The following is a 27,926-nucleotide window of genomic DNA, read 5'->3' on the forward strand; positions in this document are numbered from 1 at the left end:
CCTTTGCTTGAAGGTGGGCTAATGTCAGTGCTGACACCCGCTGCCCTTCGCCAGCAGATGCGGTCCCCTCAGTAGGTGGAGCATGTCACCTGCAGGAGAGGCTAGGCAAGCCCGCCTTCTCAAATCATTCACTGGAACTTTAGTTAATCGCCTCTCCGGATTGGCTGAAAGAAGTGGGGCACTTGGCAGAAGAGAAAATGGGGGGGGGGGGACGGGGACGGACGGACGAAATGTAAATGCTAGTCTTCACACTATATGCAAACGTTTTCTGAGGTCCGAGGGAATTTTGCGCTATTGGGCCCCCTTTTTGACCCCGTGCAAGGGTACGATGAACCCGTTGTAGCTCCCTCTCCTGGGCCCTGGGCACTCTGCTCCTCTGCCACTCATGCTTCCACACTGTTAGGAACTAACCCATAGCCTGGTTTCGTGTGATGTCTAAATCTGGGTTGATGGTTTCCTTCTCTGCAATCAAGCCCGGAGCTTGTAACCAAGATTTCTTCTTGTCATGCCACTCATGCTTTATTTGTGGGGAGCAAACCATGAGTCCAGGATTAGACGTAAGGTTAGGCCAGACCAGCAGCAGGAGTGGGGAGGAATACCCACGATTTCAGTAGCTTGCAGCACCACGTTTAGTTTAAGGTGGCATATGAACCAGGCCAATGTGTGTGCTTTCAGTTGCTCCTTTTTGCAAGGAGGATAGAGTGCTGTGGCAATTCTGTGCACGTGACAGTGCAAAAAACATCCTGAATACACATTGCTGGGCTTATTGTACTTCACTGCAAACCAATGTCATCTTGACTTCACTTCAGTCTGTTGTGTGGTTCTTGGAAGGGCTTGTTGCCAGGTCATTTTGCACCACTCCACTCCCCCCTTCCTGCTGTGTTGGAGATGTGACCCTGGATGGAACAGACAGAGCAGTTTGCAGCTTTCTCATTTTATAAAGCTCTGTGTTTTGGTGTGTGCATGTGGTTTTCGGTTGAAGTGCCTAAAGCTCAAGAGCTTGCGTGCTCTTAGCAACTAAAATTGGTGCAAAGTCTCTTCTGCCTTTTTCATTGCACTTTTGAAAGGCCAGCTCACTGGTGAATTATATCAAACCTTCAGTAACATCAAACCATTTTACCAATATGGGTTGTTGTTGTGCAGTAACATCAAACCATTTTACCAATATGAGTTGTTGTTGTTGTGGTGGTGGTGGTGTGTGTGTTGGGGGGAGAAATCAGGTGTTCATTTTCATATCAGTGGGAAAAAATACTATGATTTAGATTATTAACTCACCACACCTATATTACAAGGTCTGATGTGGCCTGGAAAAGCAGCTCTTGCCGGTCCATATTGTGAATTAGCCCATAGACTCTACTTCACACCACAAGGTGTTGGAGTAGAAGTGGCCCATAGAGGCAGGAGTGGGGTAACTGAGGAAGATTGAAGCAGGAAAAGTTAATGGTATTATGACTAACCTCAGAGAGGATGTTTGGTATTCAATATGCATTAATTTAGCCCTGGCAATTGCCTATTTATTGATAGAGGAAGACAAGCCAAAAGTCAAGGTACGTAGAAGATTTGTGACTGAATCTCTTGACACTTTTCCAATGAAACACAGCCAAGGGAGGCTGCCAAGTGGACTGGAGCCGATATACAGCTCAGACGATGAGGTTGGGCAAACTTCATGGTGCTTAGAAGCTGTGAATAACGAGGAAGCAAGCTTGTGCTTTTTCACTTTACCCATTGGATGTGCTTGTCCCGTGCTCTTGTCCTCACCTCCATTTGGGGCTGACTTTGGGCTTGAGGGGGTCTAGGGCAGTGGCTTTCCCTGTCGATGGTCCTAGCAGCCTTGTTTGGCTGGAATGGCAGTGATCCAAGCTAGGGCGGGGCAATACAGTGGTACCTCAGGTTAAGTACTTAATTCGTTCCGGAGGTCCGTTCTTAACCTGAAGCACCACTTTAGCTATTGGGGCCTCCTGCTGCCGCCGTGCCGCTGGAGCACAATTTCTGTTCTCATCCTGAAGCAAAGTTCTTAACCCGAGGTACTATTTCTGGGTTAGCGGAGTCTGTAACCTGAAGCATATGTAACCTGAAGCATATGTAACCCGAGGTACCACTGTATATCAATATATTGTCCAAAACTGGTTTGAAGTCCATATTATGATATCGGTTTCATAATTCTTTACCTGGTGATATATCATGACTCATGATTTGTGTGTGTGTGTGTGTGTGTGTGCGCGTGCACACACACACACTATGCAAAAATCACAGTGCAGGAAAAGCTGTGAAGCTAGCCAATGCCTCTACATTAGGCTTCTTCAACCTTGGCCCTCCAGATATTTTGAGACTACAATTCACATCATCCCTGACCACTGGTCCTGCTAGCTAGGGATCATGGGAGTTGTAGGCCAAAAACATCTAGAGGGCCAAGGTTGAGGAAGCCTGTTCTACATAGTTCCATCCTTATTTCAGACATCGCGATATATTGTTATAATCGTTATGTTTAGTTGGTGATATATCACAATGTTGAAAAACAGATATCGCCCAGCCCTACTCCAAGCAAGAGTTGTTGGTTTCTCACAGTGTCCCAGAATAATGCAAAGCTGCAGGTATTGCTGGGAGTTAGATCCAGCTGCCTCATGCTGTTCAGTGTTAGGAGGGCCGAGAGCAGCCATAGAAGTAGGCTTTGACAAGTGCTGTGGCCCTGGCACCTGCTCAAGAGTGCCAGGTGCTGGCCCTGCTGCCCCCCCCCAAAAAAAATCAGTGTACATGCTTTGAGCTTTGAGGGCTCCCAAGCCAATCTTCTTCTCAACCTGCAGATGCCAGGAGATGTTGCAGCGTGTAGATTAGGAGTCGAGTTGGCAAACATGATTCTGCTGCTCCCGCCACACATTGGCTAATATATGGCAGAGGCTTTTGCTCAAGCTCCCCTTTGTGTAGAAGGAGTGAAGTTTTAATCGGCTTTTAAACTATTGATCACACGCACTAACCCATGGGATGGGATTTCAGTGCCACTCTGCCTTTTATTCCTTTTTTAAAATGTAAAGCGGATTGCCTCCCTTGCTTCTTTCGTTAGCGCAGCTTCCCTTTTTGGAAGCCGAAGTGCATGGCTTGCCTCCGTGTTTGATGAGCCCTGCTATCACAGACCGCTTGGCAACAATTAAACTGGTACTCTCCAGACCCCTCAAGCCTGCTTTTCTGTTACAAGCACATGGGATCTGGCACACTGCTTTCTGAAATATTGTTAGAGCAGATAGCCAGCTGGTAACTGGACTGTAATAGGGTAGGGGGTTTCATTATAGCTACCCTCCGAAAGTTAATGCTCATCTGTGTAGAACTTGGAGGGAGGAGGAAGAAACTCCTTCCATTTTTAATGTTCCGAGCAAATACTCCTTTCAGTATTGTCCTGTTGTCTTATATTTCCTCTTGCTTGCCTGTTCTTCTTAGGAGATAGTGTACATCCAGACCTGCTTTGGGTTGTTCTTTTTGGTAGTGTGTACACAACTGCTGCTTTTAACCTGGTTTCTATAGAAGACAAGATCCTTTTTGTTCTTTTTTATCTGTTTATTTTTACAGTATGCTTCAACACTCTTAAAATATTATCCATCAAAATTGGTGAAATTAAATGTTTCGAGAACATCAAGTTATGTGTTAAAAGTTGTAACTGTGCAATTTATGGTCTTTGTCTACGTTTTCTGTGGACATCTATATCATTAAAAAGTTGTTAGCCATCATAGATGTAGAACGGAAGGGTTAAATAAAAGGCTGCTAAACAATTATCCCAAATCTAGACTGATGCAGTCATTTAAAATATATTTTAAAGCCACAAAGGTATTGGGTGAATTTTGAAAGCAATGTTTCACAGGAGTGTCATTTGCTATATCATTTTATTTATATTTCCCCAAGGCATTTAGAAGTAATTATTTCACCATGTAACGTGACTTATTTAGAACAGCTTTGCAGAATATTCAAACCCTATTGTTTGTGATGGTTTAAAATACTAGTTTAGTTATCTGAGGAAAGATTAGCAACATTAGGGAGTGGTGAAGGAAATTCTGGAAAGCAACATGACATTATTTACTTCTTCTTGGAAGAAAGGGCTGGTGATATCCGAAACGGAGCAAAAAAATTATTATGCACCAAAATAGACTTGCATTTTTTTAAAAAAATACATCTGTTTAATTGCACCCTTAAGAATGCATTTGACTGCTTTTAGCATAACTTTGATAACTGATTTCTCTCTAGTAAAGCACCTAGTAATATCTCCCTCTCATTCCAGTGTAACATGTGCACAAGCCCATCAGTGTGCACTAACTTTAGATACAATTCTGGACCAAAGAAAATGAGGGAATGATTAGCATCCGCTTTCCATGTCTTAGTAGCATGCAAATGTAAAACTTGCTCATATTCCCCCATACAGCAGGGCTAGGAGGATCATTTCTGACCGTTGGGTATTTGGGGTGGGAGTGATGAGAGCTGGAGTCCAAAAACACCTGGAGGGCCACAGGTTCCCCATTCCTGATAAAGAGAGTTGTATGAGCTGTATCTTCAAAGGGGACATATGCTTGTGAGCTGTACCACCACTGGGAGTGCATGCATCTCTTTGCAAAGGGCGTTTGTACAATGCCCCAAACCATGGCTCTGGAGATATTCTAAACAAGCTCTAAGACCGGATAAACCACACTGATTGAAAAGTGAATTTGTGAGACAATGTATGTGTGAATCAGCCTTGAGATTCTCAGACTTCTCTGTTGGTGGCCATTCGTTCTGTGGCATGATCGTGGTACTCTGTGGTAATATCTCAGTGCTTTATCAACATGGCTTTTGTTTCAGTCTCTTGTTGTTTTTCTTAAATCAGGGATGGCTAACTTTTCCTCCAGAACTTTTCCTTCCAGGTCTGCATACCAGTGGTGGGTGGAGCTAGAGGGGAAAAAAAACTGGCTGTAGCAAGGGATGCAGTAGGTTACATTCCAGGTATGCAAAAATCAGAGGTTTCTATACTTAAACCTTCACCATCCACCCATCCATACAAGTGATCAAGTCAGTAAATAAATAAATAAATAAGCAAGCTTTATTATTGCCGTACAAAAAACAGACAATAGCACTTGAAGAGGGCATGGAGCAGGGCCATTCATGGATGTGGCCTGGAAATAGAAGGGAAGGGTCCCAAGGACAAGGTAGAGAGGCCTGGAGGGCTGCATTCTATGTAGATTTTGGAGTCGAGCTGAAAGACTTTTCAGGAATAACGCAAAGTGTGTTTTGGCACTATGATCACCCTTTTCTGTTCTCTCATGTATACAGATGCAACCTTCTCATGGTTAGTGGCAAATCATAGCAGCATGTGTCTGAACCCTGTGTCATCTAAATATCCCTCATTCTGCTGCCCTGCAGTGTACCATAAACATATTCTAAGTTTTATCCATCACCACATGCTTGGTTTTTACCGCCTTCACCCTTCTTATCACTGCTCGTTACTAATGATTTTTTGTTAGTGTGTGTGTCAAATTCTCAAGTTTATCTCCCAGCTTAGTGTTTGTGCTGGTTTCTTTACATTGCTTGAGTATTCTAATATTACTTCCCCCACCCCCTTATGTCCAAAGACTATTGATTGAATTGGTTATTTTGGTGCTTTTGTTTATTATTTATAAATATGAACATTGTCTTTCAGATTTTGACTTGAACTATTTCTGGCACTGGAACAAGTTTACAGATTATGTGCAATGTGTTCTGGCTTTCACGGGAGTCACAGGATACATCACTTACCTTTCTCTTGACTCAACTATCTTTGTTGAAACTCTGGGCTTCCTTGCCGTCTTCACTGAAGCCATGCTGGGCATCCCTCAGCTCTATCGTAACTATCAGAATAGGTCAACGGAAGGAATGAGGTAAGATGGTATGCATGTCTCTTAAAATACTTTGGTCACGTTTCTGGCTCTGTTCACACACGTAATTATTTCTCATTGCTTCGGCAGCCTTCCCAGAACTACTCTGATTAAAATAGGAAAATAACACAACAACTCTCTGGGGAGGCGAGGGGGGAAAGCTGCTTGGAAAGGTGATTTCAAGCTGGAAATGGCAAACAGGGAAAAGGGCTGCAGAACTCTTCTGCCTCCACTTTTCTTTCTCTTATTGCCCCCTTTCTCTGAAGCAGCTTTCTCCTTTTCTAAATGGGCCGTTGGGTTATGGTAATTTAATATACCTATACTTTCACCCTTCTCCCCAGCCTGGGGTTTCACATGTGCATATACCCATGCAGGACATCCATTTGAAAATCTGTGAGTCTATCAGTGTCCAATCAACATTGCAATCAAGCTTGCATTTGATGGCCCCTTCAGAAAAGGAAAAAAGCTGCTTCCAGGAGGGGAGGATTGATAAGGAGAAGCAAAGTGGAAGCACAGGATATGTGTAGCTTTTCTCTTGCTAGCCATTTCCAGCTTGAAATTGTTTTCCCAAGCAGTTTTAACCCCACCACCACCCTGGGGTTTCAAGTGTGTATATGTACCCATGCAAACACACATTTGAAAATCTGAGTGCACCAGAGTCCAGTCCACCTAGCTGTTTTCTTCTCTACAGCTTCTGGAGTTTCTCTGAAATTCATGAGAAGGACAGGAAGGGAAATAAGCCAAAAGTTAAAAATGTGTGAAGTGTATGAGGAATAGTAATTGTCCTGGCCACCGATACTTGTACTGTAGGCCTGAGAAGCTTGCCAAGAGAGCTCAGATGGAGTATCTTCCAGTAATTTAATATACTTTTGGAATATATGCTAAGGAAAGCCTGCATCACTTATAAACCAATTCCCCCGCCCCCACTTAGATCTGCATTGCAGTTGCTATTTAATAAGACTTTGGAGCTCATTTTGGGTGTAGAGTGTGTTGCAGAGCGGAGAATTTAGGCAGAGAAGTTATAATTCTATTAATGACCATTCTAATCTTGACATCCAAGTACTAGAGCTCCCAGAATAGCACATTAGTAACATCTATCAAGTAAAGAATTGCTTAATTTCTATTCATCTCAGGACTTCAGTAAGTCTCCAGTCGTTTCTTGTTATAAATGAGTATTTTAATGGAAGTTAATTGTTTTATAAGAGAGGATTCAATTTATCACTGGTGGTTAGATTATGTTTAATTTCTTTGAAATCATCTGATTAAAAGAACTAGGAAATAAATGCATCATTTCAGAGTTCCCGGATGTTAACATATTGCAAGAATGTGACGTCTGAGAAAAGGAAAGATGATAGCTCATAAAATGGTATTGGTGTCCGAAACTGGGTATCTACCTCTAAAACTTCCTTTTCTTACCAAGTCTTCTTCATCTTTAACTTCTACCACACCCCCTTTAACCGTTCCTTACTCTTCCTTCATAACCATCATATCCTCACCTGCTGCCTTAGCCGCTACTCTTCACCATACTCTTTGCCAGCTCTTCAGTTTTTCCTCTGCTGCAGAGATGGGAAATCTGTGGCCCTCCCAGATGTTGTTGGGCTTCCCATCAGCCCCAGCCAGCATGGCCAGTGGTCAGAGATGCTGGGAGCTGGAGTCCCACAGCATATGGACGGCAATAGGTTCCCCATCCTTGTCTAACCATTTTACTCTATCTTCCAAAGTTATTTCGTGTTGTGCGTATGCTAATCAGCTCACTTGTGGCCATGTAGACTATTTTCCGAAACTCTGTAGATCTTATTTACACTTTGGGCAACTCTCTTATGGCCATTTGTCCGGTGGTTTTTGTTTTGTTTTGCTTTGTCTTTTAAAAAAGCTGATTAAGATTTGAGCTCTACAAAGGTTAATGCAAGGCGAGGGCCTTTTCTTTCTTTCTTAATCACTTCAGGAATGTTCTTTCAAAGAAGAATTGCAAAGAACCAGCCTCATTTAATCACTAAATGCCACATTGGTGTTGATGAATGGATTGCAGTTATGAATGAGGTGCACCAGCAGAAGCCGATGAGTCATGGGTCTGAGAGGTTTTTTAATGGTTGTTGGCAGCACATGCAGGGAAATCTGGTGGCTGAAACGATCTGCTTTTGTCTTTTGTTGCTTTTTTATTTTGTTTTGTTACATCAGCATGAAACAGGAGAGCAATTTGAAATATGAACAGTTTTCAGAGTTAGGATGGTTTCTTTCAAGTAGCTGTTTATGTTCAAAGGAGCGGTGAATGCAGTAAGCAGGAACCCCTTTTTTGTTTTCCATTTTTTGGAAGGAGATGGTGTTACTTTGTATTTCAGTGGAAGAGCAATGGCTTTGCCTGCAGAAGGTCCCATGTTCAATCCTCAACATTTTCAGTTAGGAAAGGGTAGCAGGTGATGGTAAAGCCCTCTGCCTAAGAATTGGAGAGCCACAGTCAGCCAGAACAGATAATATTTGACTAGAGAGGTCAATGGTTTGACTTTGTTCAATGTTAGCAGGAAATGTTGCTTGCTGTGTGAAATTTGAAGAGCAATGTAGCTAATGTGCTGTCCACCAGATGTTGGACACTAACAACTTCCATCAGCACCAGCCAGCATGGCCAGTGGTCAAGGATGATGGGAATTGTACTCCTGTAACATCTGTATGATAGGATGTTGGTCATTCCTGCTCTAGACAGTGACTCATTTCCCAGTTTTTTTATTAGAATATCTTTGGTTTTTTGATACCACCTCCCCATTTAGGGTTCCATGATTGGGAGAAAGGCGAGATATAAACGTAAGAAAATAAATATTATTGCTTATATTTATTTGTTTGACCACACATACTTGCAGAATGCCCACCAATTTGAGGGGGGCAGTATGTGTGATGAGGCAGGGCATGTCAACCCCTTTTCCCCCTGCCACATCTTCACCACCCCTCTCTAGCTCTCCTCAGAGGCCAGGTCTGGCCCTGCTCTTGCATTTTCTCAGTAGCTGCAATTTCACTAGTTGTTAGATGGTCTCACCAGATGAAAGACTGGGCAGTGCGGGACAAGGGAGGAAGGAGAGGTTGCTGTGCAACTTCACAGGTTTTGAGCTTCCCTTTCCCCACAGTTTCATTTGATGCTTTGGAGCAGTGCACTTGGAAGAGAGCTTGTATATGTGCCTGCATGCTCCATCCAGGAGATGTCCCTGTGATTGTCCCTCTGTGTGTGGGAAGGCCAGACCAGAACCAAGAAGCTGGAGCTGGTGCTGCTTGGATAAATAATCCAGGCTGTGTTTTCACTTGCTCGTCCTCTAGCTCTTCAGCCAGGCAGCAGCAGCAGCTTCAGGGACTGGTCCTTTGGAGTTTCGCACCCCATGGCAACTCAAAAAAACTCTTGGAAGTGGCCCTGTTGTTCCGCTACCCTTCAGTCATGTTGAACAGTTTTGGTGTCAGTCAGCACGCATTACAATCTCTAAACAAATTACTTCTTGCAGCTTATTACTTTGTTGGTAACATTAAGCGGGATTGAGCACTACAAGGAGATTGATGAATTCAAGTGCATTGTGGGAAGCTCCTTATGTCTGATGATGGCCATGGGAGAAGAGATAAACCGTAGAGGAGAACACCATTTATGGAGTTTATATGTCCCTGGTGTTAAATGTACCAAAGCTTTCTCTTGCTGAAGGGTGTGATTAAGACACAAAAATTAACTAAGGATATTTTCACTAGCTCTCGTGTGGAACACTTGTATTTTAAGACCATTGATTCAGGCTGTGGGGAGTATTAAAGTTATATTAGGAAAACTTTAATATATATTTATATTTACAAGAGAGAGAGACTTCATATTCTACTGTAATTGAAAACCTCCTAATATTTAAATAGCATGGACAGACCGTGGAGAGAATATAATAAGACAAAGATATGAATCATTGGCATGGTACCAGCTAAATTGAACTTGGGGTTTAAATATTTTATCACCACTATAAATTCATATCTTCTTGAGGGGATTGCAAGAAGAAGGATTAAATAAATTTATATTTAATAATAGTGGGTTCTGCTGTGACCCTCAGCCTGCAAGAATTGTTCCCCAAAGCAATAATAATCTCTCATTAAATTGTTTGTAGAATTCATATTAGAAATAAGTAGAACACTATTGCACTTGGTGTTCTCAATTGTCTCTATGAATAAAAAGGTAAATAACCGGTGCTTGTTTATGTGCACCGTGGCCTGGAGTTTAGGGTGCACAACTCATCCATTTTCATAGCCCCTGTTTCCCAATGGTGTTGCTCTCCTGCAGTCATAGGGAGATATGACTTAAGTGACTGCATAAGGATGTTAAATAGCATTGGATGCAGGGTAACGCCTTGCAGCACCCCACGGTTTGCCAGGGGGCTGTGGCACAGTCACACAGTGCTGCTCTCTGGAACTGTCCTGCAAGTGGTAATCAAACCACTGAAATGCTGTGCTTCTGACCCCAGTGTGTAGAGATGATTCAGAAGAATGCCTTTGGCCAACAATGCATGGAGACGATCCAGGAGAATACTGTGTACAGTAGCATCAAAAGAGATCTGCAAGATTAACAGGGTCACATTCCCCCTGCCTCTCTCACAGAGGTGGGCATCCATTAGGGCACTTCTGTCTCCAAACCAGGCCTCAGACCTGATTGAAATGGCTCCAGATAATCAGTTCCCTCCAACAGTTTCTGCAACTTAATACACACCCTCTTATGCACCTTGCACAGAAAGGAACAATAGTAGGAATAAACCTCTGGTTCCTTGGAATAAACTGCCAGGTCCATTCTGTGGGGTGGGGGGGGTAGCTTTAAGAAGTCACAATAGGCAAGAAAGCCATCCTGCTACAATTGTCCACATTCTCAGGCCTTGAAAATTGAAACTGATGCCATAAAATAGGACGAGACAGTGCATTGGATGCCTCATCAGATACTGTTTCAGCAGTGATGAACAGATTGCCATGGAGGTGAGCAATTTTGTCTTCAGAATGCTTTGCAGAGTTGTTACAGTGAGCTGCTGATGGCTCTTACATGGGGGGTAGACATAAGTAAACCCCAGACCACTCAGCTGGATAGTTATCTGAAGATATGATAGACGTAGCAATGTAAGCTTTTATTTTTCTGCCCTCACCACCACTTAGTAGGCACAATTAGTGTGTTTCCAGATGTCTTCATGACAGGTCTTGTTCCTGTGTCATTGTTTGGAGGTCTCTGACATATCAGGAAGCTTCACAGCATTGGAAATGGGAACTTGGGTGCAATTGTGTTGATGGTTTCACGTCTTGTGCTATTCCATGAGCAAGACTGCGGACTCTGCTTATCAGATAACCCCCCTCCAAAAAAAAAAAAAAAAAGCATTTAGGGATCCATTTGATTCAACATGTATCTGCTTGAGAGAACTGGTTGCATGAGATCAAAATTCACAATATATTGTTCTGATCATAACAAGAGGGTAATATATATATGTGTGTATGCGCACACACAGAGAGAAAATCTAGAAGCCATCTGTGTTCATGAAGCAGCTGTTGCCTGTAGGTCTGCTTTATGCACTATCCTTGGAATAAGGCTGCTTCTGGACTATAACCCTGTGGGGTGAGCTGCTAATGTGAATCTAGCAACACCAAGGAAACACACTGCAAATGAGAAAATACCCTGGAAGCCTTAGAATCTGTGTGCCGCACATGTGCTGCTTGATGCCAGTGTTTAACCACCCAGAGAGATGTTGACGTGGATAGGTTCTTGCTGACTTCTGCTTCTCTGTGATTGGTAGAGGAATTTGACCTTAATTCCCACCCACTCTGAGGCAAGTCCATCAATGGTAAACACATTCCAAGTTGATGTAGTTGTTTCATGAGCGTGACACAGATTTCACTCTGGATCATCTTTCTCTGCTGCGAAACTTCTATCATATGTTCTTACTGAAGGGCTGCGTATACCCCCCCCCCAAAAAAAAAGTATGCTGTAACAAACCACTGATATTATGTTATCCACTCACTCAGGGATATGGTTTCTGCTTCATGCCAATGTTCTAAAAATAATCGCAAGAGCTCTTCCTTCCCAATTCCGGTCAACTGGTTTTTGTGATAGACGAGGGCTGGACATACTGCTTCCTCTTGAGATTGTCAGTGTTGCTGTAATGCCAGAGAGATTGCTGCAAAGTGACATAAGAAATTCCTTCCTGAGGTTGTGCACATTGGCATGCCGGAATGAGTTTCAAATTTAGAACTCCTAATGGTTGATCAACTTTTGCATCCCGTCAGCCTTTAAAGAGGGACAATTACCTGCTCATTCAGGAATTCCATATTTTTAGGGTGCAATCTGATGTGAAATTGTCATAAGCTGCCAGTTCTTTTAAAAATGTCCCCATTAATAAAAGCACACTGTTTGGAAGCTTGGGACATGGATTGCATTATTATTACCAATCTGGAATTTTGATTGCTATTAAATTCCCAACAGCTTCTTTGATTTCATGGCTTGCATTTTCCTTTAACTAGCTTCCTTGCTGTCTGTTTTAAATTCATGTTGTGAGCCACCTTGGGGCCCTGCATTGGGAGAAAGCTGGGAGATAAATAAATCAAACAAGCAAGCAAATAAATAAAAGAAATTTATGATGACACATGTCATAGACTTACTGCAATAAAGCCATACTAAGAATGCAATCATGTGTAAAATTTACTTACAAAAACAGCGAAGTGTCTTTCAGCACTTTGAAAACTAACACATTTATTATAGCATATTTGGGGGGGGGGTTGCTGCAAGAGCATTTTAAGATTCTGGGCATCTTAATTGTCCAATGAATAACACTTGCACTGATGTTCGTGGCATATATATAGTTAGGGTGTCATTACATCGAGGAAGAGACATATAGCATTTTAAAATTTGTGTACTGACTTGTTCAGTGAAAGCACTCTAGAATTTTAGAGAGGAAACTTTATCATTCTTGACCCTCTTTGTTTCTATTTTCTTGGCAGTATTTGCATATGTGAAGAAACGGTTGCATCATGAGCAAAAATGTCAATGTACCTTGTTATGTAAAGGGTCAGCTGTGTAGGGAAAAACTGACAGTTCACTTCTGACTGAAGCCAGAAAAGATACTAAGGCCTAGTTCACACTAAGTGATAATTCTTGGTTAAGCATGAACAAATTGAGCTTGTGAGTACTTACTGCAAAAATTGCAGCTGCTTTGCTCCTTCCTGACAAAGCACTAACCAGAACTAAGCCATGATTTGTCTTCTTATATCCACACCCAAGCCCATGGTTTTTGTCTCCCAGACAGACCATGGGCAGTAAGCAAAGAGCAAGCTTTGGCTACAGCTTAAGTTTTGTCTGTAGTGAGACAAACCTTGCATGTGGGTTCTTGTGTAACACTAAAGCAAACCACAGCTGTGGGTAGCATGATAGCGGCGTGATGGTAGCAGGAGCAAACCAGACATGTTTTTTTGTACCCACATGTAGACTTGTTCATGCTTAGACATAATTCAGCTTAGTTTTAACATGCAAACCAGGCCAATGTACAAGTGGCAGTCTGCCGAGAAACTACTCAGGCAGGAACATTTTACAAATAGGTGTTTTGTCAACATGAAAGGTTTTCTGTTATAGCAGTTAATAGCAGAATCTAGCTTTTCTGTGGGTGAAGAGAATTGACAAGGGTTAAATTGTGATTGGCCCTTTAGTGGCTATTCTGTTCAGAATTTGTCCTTAGGTGTACACCAGTGAGGAGTCAGAATTCCAGAAAGGACCTGATGATTGGTAAAATTGGTTCTGGCTGGAGGCAGTATAAGGGTGGGCAAAATACTGTTTGAAGTCTGTCAGTCATTAAAGCAGCAGTTGGATGGTCAGAGGGTGAAGATACTGAAAAGACTAAAGATGCAGAAAGTGAGCTCAGAATCCCTGATGGCAGAAGCTTAGGGAAGCCACCCAGGAAAGCGAAACCCCGGAGTCAGTTCTCCAGTTTAACTTCTGACTAGTCAGTAGCTGGCCCCAGGAAGACACCTGTTAAGACCTTTGTGGCTAAGTCCTTCAGCAGAAAGAAGACTTCAGAGGAAAACTGATGTATGTCTGTCAGGTGGACAGCAGCAGTCTCAAGAGTCAAAGAATCATAGAAGTTTAGAGTTGGAAGGAGCCACAAGGCTCATCTAGTCAAAGCCCAAGTGACAGTAGCAGATTTAAAACAACAGCAACTTATTTTTAACAGTTATTATACCACATACTATTAAATAACCAATCTGCAAGCAAACCATTTATTATTATTTTATATTATCTTTAATAAACTTGGCATATTTTCCAGTTCTGTTTGTCTCATATCTATACTCTGCTACTATGTGTAGTAAAAGGCGGTTGAAGAAACAAGTTAGAATTAAAATGCTGCATTGATAACACTGGTCAACAACAAATTTGTTGTCTGCATTTTTTCAGTTGATTTAGGATGAATCTGATGCGCTGAATCCAAAAATCACATTGGTTTTGCTCAATCAGGTCAAGTTTTTGAGCTATGGCCACATGTCTGTTTTTTTACGCTTTTGTTCACATGTACGCTTGCGTGGAGCATTTTAGAAGAAGTTGGTGGGGGTAAAATGCCATGTCGAATAATTGTTTTGATTGGAAATGATTATTTTAATGACAAGAAGTATTCAGGTCCGATAGTTCTGGGTGATTATGTAGAAAAGGGATCAGTTTGAAGTCATAAAACCTTGAAATCTTCCATAAATTGGTGCGGCAAAGCATAAAGTTGGGGGATCAAAACTAAGTTAATGGGGCAGCCGCCCCACGAAGTATCCTGATCTTCAATCAGCACGTCATCCTGTAGCTCATTGTGATGAAATTCCAGTGCCTATCTTCAGAGAACTTCCTGACATTAGCGACGAAGATGCCTCCAGTGTTGAAGGACATGAAGAAGAAGTGGTTCTTGAAGATGATGCTCCACATCCATTTTCCCAAAAGGAGTTGAATCTCTCTGACAGTGGTCGCATCAGCTTCCTCCGCAACAGGCATCAAGAGTACCTCCATTTTTTCTCGGAAGAGAAGGGCTTGGTGTATTGTGCAGCTTCTGCTCAAGCTTGGAGTGCCACAGTACGAACCCAAAGATTGGAGACTGTTCATTGACAGCAGCAAGCAATCACTGAAATGTGTTCTGCTACACAACGGCAACCAGTTTGCCTCTATACCCCTGGCTCACTCGAGTACACTGAAGGAGAACTATGAAGCGGTGAAGTATGTGCTGGAGAAAATTGGTTATGATCAGCATAAGTGGTTTATTTGTGTTGACCTGAAGATGGTGAACTTTTTGTTGGGACAACAGTCTGGCTTCACCAAGTACCCATGTTTTCTGTGCATGTGGGATAGTAGGGACCGTGCTCAGCATTACACGAAGAAGGACTGGCCTGTGTGGGAGGAATTGGTGCCTTGCAAAGAAAGGAACGTCATCAACGACCCTCTGGTGGACAGAGACAGAATACTCTTCCCACCGCTGCACATCAAGCTCGGCTTAATCAAGCAGTTCACCAAGGCTCTGGACAAGGATGGTGACTGCTTCACTTACTTGTGCCAGGCTTTTCCAGGATTGACCATGGAGAAGTTGAACGCTGGCATCTTTGATGGTCCTCAGATCCGTCAGCTCATCAGAGATCCAGAGTTCGGAAACTCAATGAACGAAGTGGAACTGGAAGTGTGGAAGGCATTTGTTCTGGTAGTGAAGAACTTTCTTGGCAACAATAAGGCCAGAAACTACGCAGAACTTGTCAACAACATGCTGACTGCTTTCAGAAACCTGGGCTGCAACATGAGCGTCAAGATGCACTACCTATTTTCACATATGGACCGGTTTCCTGAGAACCTGGGTTCAATGAGTGACGAGCAGGGGAAGAGATTCCACCAGGATATGAAAGAGATGGAGACCAGGTATCAGGGTCGCTGGGACGCATTCATGATGGCTGACTACTGTTGGACTCTGAAGAGAGACCTCCCTGCTGCTGAGCATTCCAGGAGTTCCAAGAAACGGAACTTCAAGCCCTGAAGTTTGAAAAATGGTGAAGCAACATGCAATTTACGTGTACTTACCTTTATCAATGCCCACCATTCAGTTTACAGTAAATCTGACCTGATGGAGAGAAACGGATGCCATTTCCTGATTCAGCAGTGCAAAAATACCCTAAATCAGTTGTAGAAATCTAGACAACATTCAAAAAGTAAAAAATTGTTGCCCAGTGTAATCTAAGAGGTTTTATTTAAATTGTATGAGGCAGGGATCTTAAAAGAGTGTATAAATAGAAAACGGGATATTGTACCTACAGATATTAAACACCTAGCAACTAGAAATTGCTAAGCACCCAGAGATATGCAAACCAAATTCCTCCCTATCCCTAGTTAACAGTAGGATTCCTCTACATAATAGGGTCTAGAGGTGGTGGTGCCAAAGTGGTGGCAGCTGATGGGAAGACAAAACCCCCTAGACCCAATCTTTCATAATGCATTTCAAGTAGCAAGCAGAAAAGTGTAAGTAATGGTTAAGTGAAAGTTCAAAGAATTGACAGTAAAAATACTTGCTCAGGGCAGATGCAAGCTAGCGTAAGCAGTCAGACCAGATAGATGACACTAATAATGGTGAGATTTCTACTGGGAGTCTTATAACTGAGACTAGTAAAACAAACATTTTGCACAGTGAGATGTACCACAGTGTAGTAATGACCCACCTGAGGTCTTTACCCACTAAGAGAGAAAGAGAGAGAAGTGCTTGGAAAGTCATGTATATTTTAGAAATCTAATTCTGTGGCTTGGATTTAAGAAACAATTTGCCATTATCCTGGCAGCAAGCATGTAACTGAAGCAAGACCATTTGTCTGTGTTCACAAACTTGATCCAGAATAACTCCTTTGCCATTTTAGTAGCTGTATGCAGATTCAGTTTCTCTCGCAGCACAGAGTCACAAAAATCCCCACTTGCCAGATTTCTCTTTGTTATTGAGCTACCAAGTTGCTTAAATGAAAATTGTCTTTGGCAAATTGGTTGAGTGTAAGTCTGGCTTTCCTGAATATAGTCATCATACGTTACAAGATGGCCTCTATGCCTTGGGGGGGGGGGGAAGACTGTGGAAATGTCTGAATTGGTAATCCATAGGGAGTTTCACATGGTCTCCAGTAAAAGAGGTTTTCTTCCATCTAACATAGAATGTGTCCTCAACAATAAACCATGCCCTGTGCTAGTTTTCATTTGGCTAAGTGTCATCCAGGCCTAAGCCAGGATGACCCCTCAGATGAAAACCCCAGTGACATGAAGACTGAAGACCTTATAGTATCTCCTGACTCCAGTGCTACCCCAGACACCCCCAACATCTCTGGAGAAGGGTCGCCAGGCCCATCAGCAGTAGAGGACCCAGAAAGACCCATGAAAGATGTTCCCAATTGACCTGCTGCTATTCTTTTGGCTGTTGAATACTGGCATCAGAAGATGAAGGCACTGACATCCACTGTTCAACTGAGTGTACAGCTCAAGTCCAAAAGAACTTCTCAAGAGAAAAGGACCTACTTAGAAGCAGACAACCTTGAAGGCTGGGCTAACAGATGTCGGTGGGGACTGGGTGACCAGTCTACATAACTCCCCAATGAAGACTGTCGGTTGCTGGTCGTTGGCTCTGTGCACCCAACTTCCTGTTCCTACTTCCTGCTACCCTCATTGACCCTGGGCCTTGGACCTTTGCTAATACAGTGGTACCTTGGGTTAAGAACTTAATTTGTTCTGGAGGTCCGTTCTTAGCCTGAAACTGTTCTTAACCTGAGGTAGCACTTTAGCTAATGGGGCCTCCCACTGCCACTGCGTGATTTCTGTTCTCAACCTGAAGCAAAGTTCTTAACCCAAGGTACTATGTCTGGGTTAGCAGAGTCTGTAACCTGAAGCGTCTGTAACCCGAGGTACCACTGTACTTTGCTCTTGGAAACGTGCCCACCTTTGTGTTTGATTTCTGCTTTACCTCTAAACCATGCTATCTGATGGCATCCACTTTGGAACTGCTTCATTGTGATTGACCTCTGCTTCTCCTTAATAATTTGTGTTTCTGGATTGCCCTGAAATCCAGCTGCTATCTTAATGTTTCAGAGTTTAGCCAGCCCTGTCTTCTGGGATTCCAGCTTCTACTTCTGCTTTGGCTCAGGATCAGAACCCGAACACTTAGAGGCCACTGCAAAGGAGAGAAGCTACAATGGTTTCCCATTCTCGTTAGTAGAAAGATACAGACAAGGGATTAAATAGAAATGGTTTAGGACACATCTTCATCTATTTTTGAAAGACACTTGATGCTTTTCCAGAGCAATGAATATACATGCACCTTCTTGGCAGTCCACATTACAGAAGACCTTCACTGTGGTCCGATTTGGGCAGTCTGCATAACTGGCTCTTCAATGCTTGAAGCTCAAAAATAGGTTAATTCTGTATTCAGAGATTGTTTCATAAGTGCTTCCCAAGTTTCAGGTTAAGTGCTAACCTGACAGTGTGCAAAGTGGAATGTAGGGAAATATACATTAAAATCTCAAGGAAAGAGTAGCAGGGCAATGGACTGCATTGCCTGGGGTAGCTTATAGAACAACCTTTTCTTAAATATTTCAATATGAACCCTGAATCCATGATGTCTTGCTTAGGTCTAGAAAAAGCCGGAGATGACTAGGTTTGAGCATGCTTTTTTAAACATTGCAGGTGTAAATATCAATCATACTAGGTTTGACCCAAAGAAGTGCTGTCAAAGGAGATTTTTTAAAAAAATTATTAGATGACTTGCAGAACTTTATAATAATGTTTAACGTTTGACTTTTTGCATTTCTGAATATTTTCTATGTTTAACTTTCTTTTGGACTGTCTTGTTTGTTTTTGTGTAATGGCCACTTGCTACATACAGTAGAAATCTGACCGGCTGAAGTTTTTACTTTTAATGTGGCACGTGGTATGCAAAATATAAAATAAAATGTATCTTTCCCATGGATAGCAGGTGCTCCTTGCCAGTGCACAAAAAGTAGTATCTTGACTAAGAAAGTGAGAGGGGGGTGCTGGGTGTTTTTTTCTGAGAATAAATTGCAGTCGCATAAATATCAATTCTGTCATATTTTAAATTACATGCCTGTACTGCTGGAAAAAGGCCGGTGTGTGGTAAATGCAGTTTTATGCATTGCATAACTGGATTGTTGCATTTGCATACCGTTCTTTAAAGTAGTAATTTTGAAGAGCTCAGCTATAAGAAAAGCGCTTGTACTGGGGAGGTGTGTTGTCACTGGATACCATTGGAGTGCATTACATCGCTGGGAAGTGCTATTTTTGTTGCTTGAGCCTCTGGCAATAACATCTCTTTCAGAGCAGCTCCTGCTTCCTTCGCTCCCTCTGGCATATGTGTTGTTGCAAGACCCGATGTTACTCTTGCACCTCTTGCTAGTTAACCAGCCATGTTGCGGCTCAGTTCACCACATGCTTGATCCCCGCCTGGCCCTGCTGCTTTGTTTTCCTGACAGCCATGGAGCCGTTAACATTTCCCTAACTGATGGGTCCTTTAGCGACAAATCGCAGTAACTTGGAAGAGCAGCCCACTGGAGATCTGCAACAAAGTGGGTTTAATTCTGCAGTTGGAAAAACTAAATTCTGCGAGGAGAGCCTCCTGTGATCAATACACACTAATGAAGTTGAAGCTGTAAATGTACAGTGGTACCTCAGGTTACAGATGCTTCAGGTTACAGAGTCTGCTAACCCAGAAATAGTACCTCGGATTAAGACCTTTGCTTCAGGATGAGAACAGAAATCGTGCTGTGGCGGCGCAGCGGCAGCGGGAGGCCCCATTTTCTAAAGTGGTGCTTCAGGTTAAGAAAAGTTTCAGGTTAAGAACAGACCTCCGGAACGAATTAAGTTCTTAACCTGAGGTACCACGATGTGGGTTCTGGCATATACTGCTTGTTTTATGCTTTTCAGGAAATTTGGAGGCTGCAGCAGGACTTGCATTTTGCAGAGCTGTATAGTGTGAATGTTGGTTTTGTAGGGCCATTGACCAATTGAACTTGGTGGCAACTCCAGGAGCTGGGGATTATCCTTGGGTTGACCATGCAGTACTATAGTGTAAGCTGTCTTAAATCTTAAACTTCTCAGGTTGCCAAATTCTGCAGCAAGTTTTCTTGTTTGTTTGTTTGTAGCTGTTTGTTTGAAGCTTCCGAATCCTGGGTCTATTTTGTATTTTATAGTCCAATATGGAAATGTTAGTGTATTAGTAAAAGCAGCATTTGGGTCAGACTAAATTCTCCCCTGTTGGAATTTTACCGTTAACACAGCCTTCTTACACATTTGATATACATGGATCTGCACACTACATGGTTGCTAGACACTTGGTAAATAAGATTCGAGTTCTACACATTCTGGACCTTTTATTTTGAAGTCGGCAGGATTTCAAAGTCTCCTTAGCTTATTCCCAGCTTGTTAAAATGCCTTCTGTATCTTTCATTAAATGATTGCATTGTTGCATATCTCTTCCCCCTTCTACTAATGGAGAGGAAAATTGTTCCATAGAACAGCCGCTCAAAATGGGGAAAATAACCTTTGTGAAATGAAATCCTCCTTATCTGTCCATGCACTTGGCTTCTTTCTTGCTTCCAGGCAGATTGTGTGCTACTTCTAGCTTCCTGCCTAACTGGGGTTTCTTTCTCCCCCCACCCCATCCTAAAAAAAAGAAAAAAAGAATTTTGAGCGGCTGTTGGACTTCACAGAAGGCAACGCTTTATTCAGCTTACAAAAGTCTCTTTCTCCTATATGAAATTCTGAAATGACTGAATAGGAAAAAGTGGTGTGTCTGCAAAGCTAGCCTGGTTTTCTTAGATATATGCAAAAAAAAAAAAAGTCATTCCCTTATTCATCTGGGAAGCTGAGTTTGTGCAGTGAAGAGACAATAATATCATAAATGGGGGCACACATGAAGCAGAAATTTCCAGTGTCGCTAATTGTACCAGATGAGTTCCTGAGTGGGCATGGAGTGGGGGCAACTTTCCCTTTTTTTTCTCCCTGGCCCTCTGGCCAAACACACTTTTACTAAACTGGAGGGGGTTGTAACTGTGCTGCTTTCTTTTCTTCCCTTTTAAGTGGGCATTGATAGATGAGTGACTGCGGCATATTGAAAAAATATGTGGCATTAACGAAAACATCTGAAAATGTTTTTCTTTTGTATTTATGTGCAAAAACTCAGGGCTGTAGGGTTGGGTGCACAATATTTTTTAAAGCAGCATTTAAAAAGCACAGTCAAATAAGACGGTGTGTGTGTGTGTTATAAATTGCTTAGGTTTATTATTGTGCAGGGTTAAAAAGAAGTTTAGGATGTCCATATATCCATTTCTAAGTTTTGTCTTGCCTCCACAGTGCTTCCCATGGGTTGGGATTGAAAGATGCGTAGTGAATATTACTGAAACACTGTGTAGAATCATTCCTGTTCTTAGACTGCACACAATACAGCATCAAAGGCTAAACACTGTTGTCTCAATACTTTAATGAGAACGTCAAAGCATACATAGGGTTTAATGTTGGAGCTTATGGGTTACTAAAATGTTGAGAAATGCTCTGTGCAAGTACAATGGCAGTCTTCCTTACGGCAGAAAGCTGTGCAACCCCCCCCCCCCCGGCTGCACTTTTGATTGCTGTCCTTGGTATTGATTCATGCAAGAGAGCTATATATGCATCCAGGGCTTTCAACCGTTTCCCAGTGTATGCCCCATGTGGTTTGTGAGCATGTAGCTTGTTTTCTGCTAGTCCTAGCATGAGCAGAACGGACTGCAGTTACATTTGCAACAGTCACCACCAATGACAGTAGCTCAGGATCCTATGATAAGTTGCCTCTTCTTCTATGAAGTCCTTCCTGTTTTGCTTCTGGGTTTTCAGTAACCATCCCCGGGAAACTGAAATCTCAGGGCAGTTTAAGTAGCATGTGACAGGATTACAACTCTCGTAGCATGAAGACCCTTCCTTCAGGATTGAGCATTCTAAAGCATTAATTTATCTCTTGCATAAGCTTATTTTGTGATCTCTATAACTGGGTTTGTATGAAGTGTATGCGCGGCTGTGATAGTTTTGCTCTCTTCAAAACACAAGTTGACTTGTGTTTAGGCTGTAATCCTGAGCCCTTTTAATACAGATTAAATACCATTGAATGCAGTGGAGCTTATTTCTTAGTTGCCATGTTGGGGACTGTGCTACATATCTCATATTTTATTTTACTTATGACTTGTATTGAACCATAACCATATCCCTAACATGGATCTTCCCTTCTTTTTCTGGACTGCTGTCAACTAGAGTATAAACTTGTCTCATTTCACTTTTCTCTTTGCTTCCATTTTCTCTCTCACTGGTTAGAGAAATGTTGGACATTTTCCCTATTTTGTCACACACATAGTTGCGTCTGATTACTTGTAAATAAGATCTGAAGTGCTCATCGCTTTCAATTATATTTCATACACGTTGCATAATATATTTTTGGTTATTATAACAATGAACTCCAAAGCTTTTACTGGGCGCTGCTTATAATTCCATTAAAAATATGTCCATTTATAATGCATTAAGACTGTTACAGGCACTTAAAAACTGGCAGTGGTTTTGACTTTCACTACTGAGAGTGTGTTAATGAAAATTTATTTTTTAAATTATAAAAGCTATCTCCGACTTCCTTCACTTCAATATTATACCTGAATAGAAAGAAAAGTTTCAATAATATTGTGCTTTAGGACTCACAAGGGTAGTTTATATGAAGTAATGAGTGATGATTAAGGTACTCCTTCTTTTAATTATTTATATACTTGGAGACACTGTCTTATTTCTCGGTATGTGTGCATAATCTGATTGTCTAGTGAGCTGGAATAAGCTATAAACCAATATAAATAAATGGAAGGGGGAGTGAACCTGGAAAGCTCAAGTTAAAATCTTATGCTCATCCAAAGCAAGCCTTTATGATTATCTTGGTGCTAAAAGTAGAAAAATGACGTCTCTCTTCACACAGGCCTCAGTTAAACCAGGAAGGCTCTATTTAACCAAAGTTTTCCATTCCACCCAAGCTAGGAAACTGTGTTTGCCAGTTTTGGAACCAGACACAATCTTTAAAACCATGGTTTGTAGTTGGGTTAAGAGTCTGGCTTTTTTGAAAATGGTAACCATAGTTATCTACTTTGGGTCAAACAGGAAACTGTTGTTAATTGGATACTTTCTAGCTTAATTATGATTTGAGCTGCTTGTGTGGGTAAAAGGTTCATACATTAAGCCAAAATATGATGATCCAAACCAGCTCATTCTCAATAGCCTTGGGTTAGTCATAATTGGTTTCAAAAGCTAAATATCACAGCTTCTAATATAGGAACCTGTTTATACATTTGAAAAATTAATAAAAGTGTGTGTGTGTGTGTTTGAAAGAGACATTTTGCTTTCTCTATTTTATGTACTGTGACATTCTTTTGATTTTTAGTATGAACTATATGGCTTATGACTGGCTACTCTGCAGAAGAGCAGACAAAAGCTCTCTCCACATTAATGTTAGATTTGCCATGCATTATAGCAGAAGATAATAAAGTTTGCTGATGATTGTGCTTTGCTTATCCTAACTGTCACTCATATTTAATCAGTTACAGTTACTGTAGCTGTGCTACGGTTGTAAACCTTTGTTTCTGCTTTCCATTTTCCCTCTTCTTAAAGGTGCTTTCCCTTTCTCTCCCTGTTAAGTGTCAAGATGGTGCTGATGTGGACCAGTGGTGACACCTTCAAGACCATGTACTTCCTTGTGAACCAGGCTCCCTTCCAGTTCTCTATCTGCGGACTTCTACAGGTCTTTGTGGATATGGCCATCCTGTTGCAGGTTTACTTCTACAGCTGCTACCCGCAAAAGCCAGCTTCACACACAACACACCCAGCCAGTACGAAGGCACTTTAAAGCACAAAGTGGAGGCAGCTATCAGTCAAAATATTTGGAGCCAGCCTTGCAGCTTCACTTTCAGTTGTCAATACTGTGTTTCTGATGGGCTGCAAATAGAAGCGTCCAACATGGAAACCTAGGCAGGTATCAGACCTGGCATTCTTTTTAATTATTTGCTTTCCTTGTGTTCCAAATCCATTGGAATGGATTTTTCTTTTGGGGGCTCACATGAGGGTGCTTTTTAAATATATATATATATATATAAATGGACATATCTATAAGTCTTATTCACTCACCACGCTTCGTATATATGTGCTTGTGTGAGTGTGCGTAGGTGTACCTACTCAAGGGCTGGATGTTTTTCAGTGCTATTTAAAAAAAAAATTCAATCACAAGAATCGGAGTATTTTGTCTGAAGCTTTTACCTATTTATATAAAATGTATAAGGGTCATACTTTTGGAATGTCTGTTATATTTCAGTTAGGACTCATGAAGGCAATGCAATTATCGGCAGAAATGTTAAAATAGTTTTTTCCAAATGGTGACGGAGGCTGCAGCTAGGAAGAAAGAGGTAAATGAATGATGTAAAGAAAATGTATTTTATTCAGTGTAAATGTGTTAAGCACACACTGCTGGACCAGTGTGTCCAATTAATAGATCAAAGTATGAGGTGTGGTTGTGGAGTGGGTGATGCTATGCCAAGATGAAAAAAATAATGAATTGGCATTCAACTTGTTGCTGTGAAGAAAGAAGGGAAGGAAGGCGTCTAATACAACTCAGCCTTCTTTCTGAAGTGGCTACAGTCATAAGAGACCTGAGGGAAAATGCCAAAAGGCCCAATGAAGGATTTATGACAGTAGCCGTTTGGAAGCCAGAAAGAACCCAAATGTGTAGCCTAGGCCTTAATCTGAACTCTCAGTGCCCATATATGTTTGGTGGTGAAGCCAGCAGTGTTACATAGCTGAGACTTTCCAGCATGGGCACAGTGAAATGCCTTCCGACGTACAGTCTTAAGCTGCACTGACAATGGGAGCACTGTCTATATAACTGCATCTTAAACTAAAATAAACTACCTGGGTGTGTGGTCTGCTCCAATAAATGAAAGGTAGACCAGGCTAAGCAAGAGCCACTCAGAGGTAGAAGAGCAATTGCCTAGTGATGAATAACACAGCAAGCCTCTTTTTCAAAAAGAAAGCTGAAACTTGACACTTTCCTTAGTATTATTTAATGCCAAATGTCTTCTTTGCATTAGCCAAATATTGAGGAGGAAGAATCCTAACAGTATTTCTAGCCCTTTAGGATCATGAAGATTGCTTCCTTTTTGCAAGTTCCGTGGCCAGTAATTGAGATAGTATATGTAATACAGGTGGGAATTTGTGTTATCCACATGCAATGTAGATGAAGATTGGGGAAAACCTGTACCTAAAGTGTGTTTGCCAGTTTCAGACTTGCATATTTCCTTTACTGAAGACTTGATCTAGAATTCAGCAACTGCACAGCTTGAACTGTTCCTTTTCAAACCACTCCTCTTTGGCCGCTTGCCAGGAGGAACCTGCTTTGACCCTGTAAGGAATATGCAGTCATGCTGTGCTCCAGGAACTGTTTTATTCTCTCCACAAGCCATGGTTGTCCAGAAACATATATTCTCCAGTGCTAGATGAAACTGCTACGTGGGTGATATTTTGGGTCAGCAATAGACACCTGTTAAAATGGTTGCTTTCCTCCACTAAAACATTTTCCAAAAATGGATGAACTTGATGCACCTGCACGTCTGATCTACGAAAGCTGTTTTTAGCTGGGCATCTTCCTCGTTTGATACATTTGGCTGTGCCAAATCTTCTCTGTACTGAAAAGACAGAGAAGTTTCATAATTGTTATCAGGTTTTTTTTTTAAAAAAAGGAAAGGAATTATTTGCCTTCTGCACTTGCACATTTGCTTCTAATTTCTTCGTCTGCTGAGTACGGAACAACCTCAGAACTGGCTGGACTTCCTCTTCTATCCAGTTAGACACTCCATGTCTGAGGAGCAAATTGTCCTGGAGATCAGACTGTTCTTTTTTAAAAGAAAGAGGAGAGGCTACTACCACTCCACAGTAGCTGTATGGATCTCTCCCTCCCCGGCTGGCATATAAACAGAACCTCAGGAAAACTGTTTTATTGAGAGCTTAGTGTGAAGCGCTATGGTTGACCTCAGACTTTGTGCTATTGATTGGCTACCATGCTTGTTCCCTAATGCCTGAAGTGACCTTACCTAGCTGATGTTATGTGGCATGGCAGAATATGAATGTTTAATTGCTCTCCTTTTCACAAATGTTCTGGCTGTGTTAGAACTTCTGGGCATTTGTCTTTTAAATTATAAATTTCCACCACAGTTCTATTTCCCTTGTATGCTGCTGTAATGAGGATTGTATTTCTACTTGTACAACAGGATTTCATAACAGTAACTTGCAACGCTGTGCTTTATTTTTGTATGGGGCAGTCCTTCCCTCCGCCCAATTGTTCTTTGAAAAGGGGCTTAAGACTCAGCTAGTGTGTGTTAGCTTAGTCTGTGCATATCCCCCATGCCTCTTTGTTTAACAAGTATTATTGATGGTAAAATTGGTAATATTTCCCAGGACGCTGTGCACAGATTCACAGTTAGATCTGTTAAACTGATAACCATTTGTTGTCAATATCCAAACAATTTCCTTCATGCCAGGATTGCCGATGCCAGAAGAAAAGCCAATAGAGTTGTGTCTAAAAATGCTACATTCATCTGTGGCATCTAAACGGGAGCTAGGGAACCCCTGAATCCCAGATTTCAAGGTATTTAGGGAAAGGCACAAGGGCTGTTTTCAGGCATGCCAGTTAACAACAATTCCAGTGGGACCACAGCTATCTCAGGTGTCTTTTAGACATTCTCCCAGGTGTGTAGGAATGCTAGTCTGTGATCAGCTTCTATGTACCTGGGAGAATGTTTAAATGACCCAGTGCAAGTTCTGCAGAAAAGACCCCGTCACTCTTGCTCCATGGTTGGATCATTGAAACATTTTCCCAGCCACAGGTGAGCTAACTGCTTGCATACAAACAGATCCCACATATTCGGGAGACCATCTAAAGGGCACCTCAGTGGTCAATGAATCACTGGCTTAAAAAAAATGCAGTTCTTTTTACAGGTAAAGAAATCTGTGTAACTACGATCGCATCAGGGTTCAGAGATTAAGTAAATCTTAAATCCATCTTTCTGCTGAATGTATGGAATATCTCAATGGCACTAATGTCGATTTATCAGTTGCAATTTTTAAAAATAAACCAATCAGTTGTGCACAGAATTTGTTGTTGTTCCTTTCAAATGTAAGATAGAGAAGTGCCTTTTGGCGGGGGTTCAGCATGTCAGTAGAAATCAGTTTGTCTCACCATCCTACAAATTGATGGGGTGTGAATGAGCGCCAGACACCATAAATTGGTTTCCTAAAATAACAGATCAGAATTATTATTTTATCATTTGTATAGCCCTTTTTGGTGTACATTATGCTGATGAAGTGGAGTGTCTTGTCTAGTGCTTCAGCTATCTAGTGGAACGTAGCTGAGCAAGGCTTTCCCCCAAGATTGAAAACCCAATACATTATTCACACAGGCTCATACTAGGCACTGATCCACCCTCTTGGCGAGTGTATTAGATGGATATGGTTTACCAGGTCTTATGTTTATTCCTTACGTTCTCGCATATCAGCTGCAGCAAATTATTTTGCAATTAAGTTTATGGAGTAAACAGGGTTACACATTTGTACAATTAAATATAGGGTTGTATTCAACTTCTAAGAGTAGTACCATTGAAATCAATGGTCATTGCTAACTTGGGTCAATTAATGTTAGTGGCTCTACTCTGTATAGTAGTTAGTTGGATACAGCCCATACTTTATAACTGTGTTCAACAGTACATAACCATTTTGATCCAGAAAAAGTAATGGGGCCAGATGTAATCAATGAGTATTAGGTATGAGTAACTTTCTTGAGACTGGGGCACATAGAAAAGAAATAGTTGTCAAATTATTTCCACCAGTCAGTTCTGCAGGGAAAGACAGAAGATGTTTTAATTTTATTTCTTACAAAATCTCCACCAGCTTCTCAGAACAAATGTGTGAAAATACAGCTCAATAAAAACAAGGCAAACAGCTTCTGCGACACTGCATGG

At 41.7% G+C, this 27,926-nt stretch overlaps 2 protein-coding genes across 5 annotated transcripts in view; both read left to right on the plus strand.

The window, feature by feature from the left end:
• Positions 1 to 27,063, plus strand: part of SLC66A2 (solute carrier family 66 member 2) — a 65,079-nt gene extending 38,016 nt beyond the window's left edge. For 3 of the 4 annotated variants that reach the window (XM_082235046.1, XM_082235045.1, XM_082235047.1), the window contains 2 exons: positions 5,651 to 5,867; positions 23,563 to 27,063. In XM_082235046.1, coding sequence (XP_082091172.1) covers positions 5,651 to 5,867; positions 23,563 to 23,770 — 425 coding nt within the window. In that variant the 3' untranslated portion in view covers positions 23,771 to 27,063. The remainder of the gene's footprint in view (positions 1 to 5,650; positions 5,868 to 23,562) is intronic. The other variant, XM_082235048.1, reaches the window with a different exon arrangement.
• LOC309539753 (uncharacterized protein) overlaps positions 13,139 to 27,926 on the plus strand; it is a gene marked incomplete at its 5' end in the record, with an annotated part of 197,503 nt that continues 182,715 nt past the window's right edge. The window contains 2 exons of the mRNA XM_082236102.1: positions 13,139 to 13,145; positions 14,820 to 16,014. Of these exons, the coding sequence (XP_082092228.1) occupies positions 13,139 to 13,145; positions 14,820 to 15,871 (1,059 nt within the window). The 3' untranslated portion in view covers positions 15,872 to 16,014. The remainder of the gene's footprint in view (positions 13,146 to 14,819; positions 16,015 to 27,926) is intronic.

Source organism: Podarcis vaucheri (genome assembly GCF_965113315.1).
Source record: "Podarcis vaucheri genome assembly, chromosome: 8".
NCBI lineage: Eukaryota > Metazoa > Chordata > Lepidosauria > Squamata > Lacertidae > Podarcis > Podarcis vaucheri.